The following is a 9,796-nucleotide window of genomic DNA, read 5'->3' on the forward strand; positions in this document are numbered from 1 at the left end:
CAATTGATACTTCCGTAAACGGTGTGCTGCTGCATGACGTCTACATTCTAGTTAGCCGTGGACTGTTCAGAATAAGTCTGATGGCGGTTGCATTTAATAAGTAGCTTGAACCACCACGCAAAACCAAAAAAAAAAAAAAAAGTATTAGGCTGTGTGCTGCACTATGTCCGCCTGTAAATGTGTGAAGGAATATCTTTCTATCAATGTCTCCACAGCTTTATTCAACAGTCTTGGAGTTCTTGCATGCAGATTCTGTTTCTCGCTTTTTTTCCGCACTTTGTGGATTCACTCAATCCATATCACCAGGCTTCCGCTTTACGTTAGCTGACTTTAGACGTTAGGTCCCACAGTGATTACAATCTATACTTAACTCCAAGTTTCCTCTGATTAAATTGTCATTCATTGAGTAACTTAAACATATAATAGAGTTTTTAAGTGGGGCGCTCTGTTGCAGTCTGACCCAGAATGAAAAAGCTGCCTCTTTTTCTTTACTTGAAATAAAGTCACTTGTGAAGTTGTAGGCTTTAAAATGTAAATGTTAGAATGAGAGGTAGCATTTGCATAGCCATAAATATTAACTAGACAGGCGCTCCTCTTGCAGTGGCCGATCTATTTTAAACTCACTTTATCTATGAGCCTAATATTGCCCCCATGCCTTTCCAAGCTGCAAATAGCACAGAGCAGAAGTACAGCAGACAAACAAAAACAAGCTTTAAATGTGGCTGATGATGTTCCAACTAATGTGATGTAAGCTGAGAAACTTCTAGGTTTTGGCTTGATTTTGGGGAATCCTTTGGAGAACACTGGTATGATAAAAAGTTTTTCTTATTGCACTTCTTATATTTGTTAAAAAACCTTCTTAAACTTGTTTTTATTAATGCTAAACTGCCCGTGCATGCCCCTGGAAGTGTCTTGTGCTCTGACTGTCTTGCTGTCAGTTTGGCAAAGTAATCTGTTAAAAGCAGCCTATGCAAATCAAAAACATCTTCAGGAAACCTCAAAAGTGTACACATCACTGTTAAAATGCCAGGTTTTGTAACATAAATAAATGAGACCACACTAATTCCTTTAACAAGATTTTTTCCCTTTAATAAATCCAGTGCAATCCAACTAAAAACAAACCATCTGTTACAGGGGAAGATATAAAAAGTTACAGAACGATGCAATAGCCTGACTGCATAAAGCATTCAGTCTTTTTGAGGCCAAAAATCCCATCAGCAGTCTCTTGTTCTTCTCCAAATGTCTGGACGAAAGGTTAAAGTAGCAAAAGATAAAGAAGATTTTCTTCCCAGAAAAAAGGACCTCTAGGTTCAAATTTCCTATGATCTTGTGGAAGAATGTGCTATAGCCAAAAACAACACAATGCATCAGCAATAAATAAAAATACCCACTGTGTAACACGATAGTGGAAGCATCATGGTCTGGATTTACTTTTCTCCATTTGAAACTATGTTTTTTTTTAAATGGATGAAATTATAAATAATCCCAAAAAACACTTTGTGACCGATAACCTTCAGATGTCGGCTAGAAAGTTGACGGTGAAGAAAGGTTTTATTCTCAGCATCTCAGTGAATCCAAGCATTCACCCAAATCCACAAAATTAGGGCTTTACTAAAAGAAATTGTAAGTTTTATATTTCCTACCCTGAGTCAGAAATAGAAAGTCTCTGTGGTGACCTAAAGAGGGCGGTGGACAAGAGATGTTCCACACAATCCGATCGGTTTAGAAAGGTTTTAGAAGGTACAGTCGGCACATATTGCCAAACAATATGTGGCATTCTCCTACAATCACAAAGAAGCCTGAAGTTAAGTAAGAAATGTTTACTTTCAAGTTATGATTTCAGTTGAAAAAGGACAAAAGCTATTCAAACCAACATGGCCCTCTTTGAAAAAATACTTACCCCCCTAAACCTAATAACCGGTTGTGCCGCCCTTGACAACAACAAGTGCCTTCAAGCAATAACTGGCATTGAGTCTTTTACATTAGTTAGGAGAAATTTTGGACCACTCATCTTTGCAGCATCGTTTTAATTCAGCTACTTTGAAGATTTTTTTAAGCATCAACAGTCTCTTTAAGGCCATGCCACATCATCTTAATTGGATTTGACTTGACCAAGCCTCTACAGAACCTTTACTTTTTTTGGAGCCATTCAGAGTTGGACTCACTTGTGTGCTTTGGATCAATGCACTTCAGCATAAGCCAGACGTTCTCCTTCGGGACTTTCTAGTCGAGAGCAGAATTTGTGGTTGAATCAATTACAACCTGTCATTAAAGTCCTCAAGCGTCACGCTACCACCACCATGTCTGATTGTCAGTATCATGTTTATGTCCTGAAATGGTGTGTTATTCTTACACCAGTAGTAAGAGGCTACGTTCCTCAGTTTTCAGTCCACAGAATACTTCCCCAGAAGTATCTGGAATCATTGATATGTCTGTTGTCAAATGTAAGATGGGAGTTATTTTTTCATTTTTATCCGCAGGCGGTTTCGCTTTAGATAACTGGTAGGTAGGCCAGCCACTCACCAGAGTTCCTCCAGTTTTCTCTATTTGCAGATGATGGCTTTTTACTGTGGTTCGCTGAGGTCCAAAATCCTTAGGAATGTCTTTGTAACACTTTCCAGACTGGTACATGCCAATGACTTTACGTCTCACGTTTTCATGAATTTCTTCAGATCAGGGAATGAGGTTGCTTTTGAGATCTTTAAGCCTACTTCATGCTGTGACACAAATTCTGTTTTATCAATTTCTTGATCCTGCAAGTTTAACTTTAATTAGTAATCAAAAATGTTGCTGATCAGAGTTCATTTGTGATCTGATGCGGAAAGGTGATCACTTGTTTTACACATAACCATACTGATCATATGTGCTTCTTTCCCGATGAAATCATCATTTGCACAGCTGTACTTTGTATTTACTCAGCTTGATATAAAAATTTGTCTGATGATCTGAAACATTCTACACCTTTGGGATTAACTGTACAAATATCATTCAAAGTAGTTAGAACATAACTTGAATTAATTGAATTGAATTAAACCGAGGAATAAAGTAAGATAAGTTTAAATCTACCTTCTCTTTCTTCTTTGCCACGTTTGGCATAGCACTACAAGTTGTTTTTTTTCTCCAAACTGACAGAGGTTGTGGAGACATTTACGACAAGCCTTTATGGAGACTGAAGTGCAGCCGTCTGCTCAGGAACTGCATGGATCATTTCTGCTCAGGCAGCTTGACAGAATGAGAGCAGCTGAGGAGCTCACTGATGTCGTCTTGCTGGCAGAGGGTATTTCCTTCCCATGCCACAAGGTGGTGCTGTCTGCATTCAGCCCTTACTTCCAGGTGAAAATGTCCTGCAGGGAGTACATTTTAAAGGTTAAAAAGGACATTGCAAGATGACTCAGCCTGTGTTTTGCAAAACAGTTTGAAGCTAAGATCTTGAGGGGGTATGAAAAATTGCTGATGTTCCTTTTGGTTGCAGGCCATGTTTACATGTGGTCTGAAGGAAACTCAAGGAGGAGAGGTGCCACTCAGAGACATTCCTTCACAGTGCCTTGAAGTGCTACTGAAGTACATGTACTGTGCTGAACTCCCGCTTTCCAACACCAATATCCAGGGAGTGGCTGCTGCTGCCTTCCTGCTTCATGTGGATGGAGCTTTTAGGTGGGAGAAGAAACTACAATCTGGGTATGGATTATTTTCCCCACAACCAATGACCATTATACAGAGCTAAAATGTTTTTGCTTCCCACATTCTCTTTTTAAGTTGTGTCAGAGCCACATGGAGGCCCACATGGATGCCTCAAACTGTGTTGGTCTGAACTACTGGGCCAGAGACCTTGGTGCTACAGATCTGGCTGAATGCGCTTTGAAATACATCTGCCAACACTTTACAGAGGTGGAGCAATTTGTATCAAATGTTCTTTCAACTAGAGCCTTCAAAATTTTTTCTTTTTTTCTTTCCACCATGAGCTTTTCTCTTCATAAACCTCAAGTCGTTTCAAACCTCCTTTGTTTCATCTCATTTTTACCTGCTCTTTTAAGGTTTGTGAGGAAGAAGAAGTGCTGGATCTTGATGCCCAGCGTCTTGGGGATATTCTGAGTTTGGATGATCTCAACATATCGCAAGAGGAACTTGTGCTTGACCTGGTGCTACGGTGGCTTGAGAGGCACAGGAACAACTTGCAGAGCGAAGCCCAGGCTGTGGAGTTGCTCAGGCATGTACGACTGGAGCTGGTTGACCCTGGATTTCTTCAGAAAGCAAGGAGGAGGAACCCGGTGAGATGGGATTTGAAAAAATGACCAAATAATGAGGTCACAGGTCATAATAAAAAAACATTAAAGGATTATTAGATATATAGCTTTTTAAAACCTAGAAATAAACTTCCTAGGTCCTGCTGCGAGATGCTGAGTGCTTTGGGATGATTGATGCTGCCCTCCAGACCTCGGGTCTCTGTGAGACATCAGCTCCACCTCGCCCAACTCTTCGATATGGCATGGAGACAACGGATTTGCTGCTCTGCTTGGGTGGAGTGAACACTGAGGACGTGCCAGCGAGACGTGGAGGATTTGCTGACCAAAGTTTTTGTTTTGAACCTCGTGGTAGAAAGACGTACTACATCCCTTCTCCACTAAGAGACTGTGAAGGTCAGATCACAGCAGGAGCAGTGACCCAGGATAGTAGCATACTGGTGGCTGTAGATACAGAGGATCAACAGAGAAGGAGGAGGCTGGATATCTACAAGTTAAGACAGTGCTTTGAAAAGTATTCATATTTCTTGAATTTGTTACAACCACAAACGTTTGAGCCATACTATGAAGAGGGTGGTGTGCATGCATTCAGACCTTTTTTACACAAAACCCCTTGGTAAAGTACAGTGCAACCAACGTTCTCCACAATAACATACTTGTATTTAAGACACATTTCAACTGTGCTTAAGTAAGCATAAATACTGTTCTTTGAAGGCCTTAGAGGTTTGTAAAAGATGATTAGTGAACAAACAGCATCATGAAGACCAAAGTACACAGCAGACAGGGCAGGGAAAAATGTTGAGGAGAAGTTTTAAAGAGGGGTTAGGTGCTGTTTTTTCCATCATCTAAAAACAGAAATAGTAAGTTAAATCTGCAAAACTACCAAGAAATGGCTATCTACCTAAACTGACAGTTTGGGCAAGGGAAGTATTATTCTGAAAAGCGGGCAAGTCCATGGTAATTCTGGAGAAGCTGCACAACTTTAATTATTCCACAGCTTTGGTCTTTATAAATGATTGGCAAGAAAGAGCTCTGGTCAGATCAAAACTGAACTTGTGAAAAGAAAACCTAACACTGAAGATCAACCTCAACACACCTCCTCTACAGGGTAAGTGATGGCATCACTATGCTGTGTAAGGGAAGTTGGTCAGAGATAATGGAAAATGAATTGAACTAAATACAGAGTAATATTAAGAAACCATTTTAGAGACTACAAATGGCTTGAGACTGGCGTTGTGGTTCAAACATGTTCAAAGCTGGTTAAAAGACTTGCAGGTATTCATGGGAGCTGAACACAAATGTGTGCCACACTTTTCATGTTTTTATTATTAAGCAAATAATACATTCACAATTATGGGCCTTGTGTTGGCCAGTCACATAAAATCCTAATAAAATAAATTGTTTTTTGTGGTTGCAAAGATATGAAAAAGGGGTATGAATACTTTGCAAGGCAATGTGGAAACATCTGGAGACATTTCCAGATCTTACTGCCCTAAATATCTGTACTACATGTTTATGTTTCAGATTCAATAATTCAGAAGATAAAATCTGGGTGAAGTTGTGCTCTGCACCCTACAGAGACATGTATGCATTGGAGTTGATCGGAGAAGCTCTGTACCTGATTGGCAGTCAAATGAAAGTGCGCAATCACTACGTTATAACGGACAGTGTGGACAGATGGTCACTGAAGAGAGGAAACAGCTGGCTCAGTTTTGCTCCTTTACCACTTGCTTTAGCCTGCAACTGCACTGTGAGGCTGCAGGAGCATCTCTACGTGCTGGGGGGCTGGACACCACAGGTAGGCCTACAGGAAGAAGTAAATGTGCTGGAGATGTATGTGTACTAAGGCAAAAACGATTCTTTGTGTGAGCTTGAACAAACTAAAACAAAAATTAAAGGCAAAAGGCAAGTGCACAAAACCAACAGTGAGTAAAAAAGACGCAGGAGAATAATGATGGTAAATAATACATCTTAAGTGGATCCCTAAAGTGGTTCCTGAATGGCTTTCTGCAGCAGCGTTTTTATATTTATTTCGCCATAGCATGTTTTAATGTGAAAAGGAAATATTAAATTACTTTCCATATAAAAACAATAAACAATATGCTTAAATAAAAACTATTATGACTGCAGTAATAATAATTTATTTAACTCAAATTAAAATTTGAAGCCATGCTGTGTCAATAAAGTCACATTCCATCTCTTTCTCTCAATTAATCTCCATGCATGTGAAACCACTTTGGCCCCCTCTACTGGTAGCAACTACGAAAGATTAAAAAAAAAAAGCAATAAAAAAAAACTTAATCCATTCCTAAATTGATAAAATTCAACATATATTAAACTCTCCTCTGTAATTTAGCAAAAAATCCCTCTGATAAGTCATTTTCGTATTTTCCCATCTCTTAATTGCCTCTCTTTTCCCTCTTGTTCCTCAGGACCAGCCGGATGATGAACCCGACAAACTGAGTAACAGAGTGTTTCAGTTTGACTCAGGCAAAGATAGGTGGACAGAGTGTGCCAGGATGAAGTACTCCAGGTACCGCTCTGGCACAGCGGTCCTCAACGGAGAAATCTACATATTAGGTCACACCCTAGGAAGATCTTACACTACACGTTATTTATCCAAGTTCTAATCAGTTTATTTACTGTATAAAGCACCAATTACCAACACAGTTTCTTTCGATGCAAACAGGTACAAAGTTTCCTCTTCCTTTTTACAAGATATTATCGATCAAAGGAAGAACAGAGTACTTTTGATTAGAAGAAAAAACAAAGATAGCTAATGGCAACAAGAGCCCAATCAATAACTCCACCCAGGAAACAGACTCCGCTTAACATATAAGCACCAGGTCAGAGGTACCTTCTATGTTAAACAAAAACTAAGAGAGATAATGGCATAAATACCTGTCAATGGCTCCACCCAGGCAGGAGATACACCTAAACATACAGTACAATAGAATAATTAAAAGAATAATAATAATTATTAATAATAATAATAATTATTATTATTATTATAATTCATGTGGATCAGGTTGATCATCAGCATTATTAATAATAATTATTATTAATAATAATTTAATTTACAATAGAAATTTTAATGTCTATTGTAATTATTAATTACAATAGAATAATTAAAAGACGTAATTAATGGCAGCAATGGCTTGGTCAGTGGTTCTGTCGGGAAAAGAGACTACTAAATACAAAATTGAGCCTGGAGAACTTTCTATGAAAGCCAAAATAAAGAGGGTACTCAAATTTAATGGCAGAAATAGCTCTATCAGTTTCTCATTCCAGGGAAAAAAACTGCTTAGCACAGACACAATGAGCCAGGGATACTTTCTATGAAAAACAATGGAGGCGACTGTGGCTCAGTAGGAAGCGTAGTCATCTTGCAATCATGAGGTTGAGGGTTCAATTCCAGCTTCCATATGTTGATGTGCCCCTGGGCAAGGCACTTAACCTCAAGTTGCCTACCGATCTGCATATGAATGTGTTAGTGAGTGCAATTGGGTGAATGTGGCTCTAGTGTAAAAGTGCTTTGAGTGGTCTGTATGACTGGAAAAGTGCTATATAAGTTCAGTCCATTTAACAAAATAAAATAGTTACTGATAACAATAATCTCTCAATTACACCATGCCCCAAAGTAAAACACCTAAACATGGAAGCACTGGGTTTGGGAATACTTTCTATGGAAAAGGAAAACAAACAGCACAAATTTCTACTTGGAGCATTAGCTCTGTCAATGACTCTATTGACACAGCTAACACCAAATAGGTGGGCCAACTATCTTCAAATGAAAGAGTTAAAATGCATCTGGTCAAACATACACTAAAGGAATGTGATGTTTATTTTAAGTTTTCTGAATAAAACCCTTATTCTGTCTGTATGTTTACAGGTGGTATAGGATGTGATGGTGAGGATTGTGGACAATCACGTCGCTGTCTGAGCTCTGTAGAAATATATAACCCAGATACAGACACCTGGAGGCCCGGTCCAACACTCCCAACAACCTTACTTTCCCTTCGAACCAACGCCTCCAACATAGGAGTTTTAGAAGGAAAGCTCTATCTTTGTGGATACTAAAGGGGTCGGTTAGTGTCATTTCTTAATCTATAGCTTTTTTTGTATCACCTCTACAAAAGGATGTGGTTTGCAAGCTGCATGCTGGATGCATCAGAATAAAAGAATTTAAGATGATGAATGAGATAGTGTTTATGTTAATTAGATATCACCATTGTATGTTTACTGCAGGTCGTCATGAAATCATCACCAAGGAGATTTTGGAGTTAGACCCTGCAGACAATGTTTGGACGGTTGTGGAGAGACGAGCAGCGATGCATGACAGCTATGATGTCTGTCTGGTGGCTAATCTCAATCCACGGAACCTCATGACACCCTGACTCAAGCTCGTCCTCAAGACTCTCTGAGCAACAATGCGGGGGCCTGATATGTGTGTGTGTGTGTGGCGGGGGGGACTGATTAAACTTCCATTCTTACAAAGCCTTATTCAAACATGAATATTTTGTCCCACATGTCATACGTCTCAAAACAAGATCAAATGAAATTAGCTTGTGTTCTGGTGAGTCAGTTCACCACTTGACAGATAAAATTAATAACTTTTACATAAATTGCTTTTAAAATAAAATAGAGGCTTTGTCAGAAGCTTGTAGAATCGTTTACTTTCTCCTAAAGTTGTCTGTAAAGCTCATTAGCACAAAATCAGATTTTCAAAGCTTCCTCTACATAAACATACAATAATTTCAGGATAAACTTTCTAGTATTGTTATATAAAGTGCACTCCACATGTTTTAGCACCCTTGGTAAAGTTGTGTAAAAACAATTTATTAGGATGTGCAAAAACTATTTCTTGCAGTGGCATAGTTTTAGAAATATCTCAACTTTAATTTAGAATATGTATTCAGTGAGCCTAATATTAATTGTTTTCTCAACATCAAAATCCTATTAAAACTTTGCACAGCCCTCCTTGTATTTTCCTAAATAATTTGACAAGGCTTTAGCATACAGAGGAAAGGATCTTTGACCATTAGTTTTTGCACAGATTGTCAAGAGTCCGAGGTCCTTTCTTTTGTAATGTAGGTTTTTGAACTGTAATGATCATGAATTAAGTTTTGTGTCTGGAACAGAACAATTTCTGTGTTGATTTGAACATGTTTTATGGGTTATTCTCCTGCTGATAGATCTATGATAAACTGATATCTAGAATGTATTATTTTAAATCTCCTGAACTTTAGTGAGGTTCCCAGAGCTTTTGAAAAAGAAACAGGCCCACAGCATCACAGTTCCTCCACCATACTTAGCAGTGGAAAGTAAGCATTTTTCCACAAATGCATCCTTTGTTTTACTAAAACAACTGATGGTTGCCATGGAGAACTGGTGACCCCAAGATGCCATTTTTACTGCAGTTCTCGTACCATCGTCTTCACTATGCATCAAAATAAACTTAACTCCTCATCCAGGTTGACAGTAAATGACTAAGAAAAATGGGTCTCAATGGCATATCACATTTATGTGCCAGGTAAACAGAAAGTCACTGACTA

General features: G+C 38.7%; 1 protein-coding gene across 1 annotated transcript; it reads left to right on the forward strand.

The window, feature by feature from the left end:
- The first annotated feature begins 676 nt into the window (after window positions 1-676).
- On the forward strand, window positions 677-9,159 carry LOC124865393 (kelch repeat and BTB domain-containing protein 12-like). The gene is given in 11 exon segments (XM_047360420.1): window positions 677-806; window positions 3,133-3,333; window positions 3,473-3,654; window positions 3,756-3,888; window positions 4,035-4,268; window positions 4,382-4,734; window positions 5,766-6,039; window positions 6,674-6,821; window positions 8,134-8,325; window positions 8,381-8,386; window positions 8,490-9,159. Coding segments are annotated over 10 exon segments (1,842 nt in total). The 5' UTR covers window positions 677-806; window positions 3,133-3,162; the 3' UTR covers window positions 8,639-9,159.
- Window positions 9,160-9,796: the final 637 nt, after the last annotated feature.

Source organism: Girardinichthys multiradiatus, chromosome 1, assembly GCF_021462225.1.
Source record: "Girardinichthys multiradiatus isolate DD_20200921_A chromosome 1, DD_fGirMul_XY1, whole genome shotgun sequence".
Taxonomy (NCBI): Eukaryota; Metazoa; Chordata; class Actinopteri; order Cyprinodontiformes; family Goodeidae; genus Girardinichthys; species Girardinichthys multiradiatus.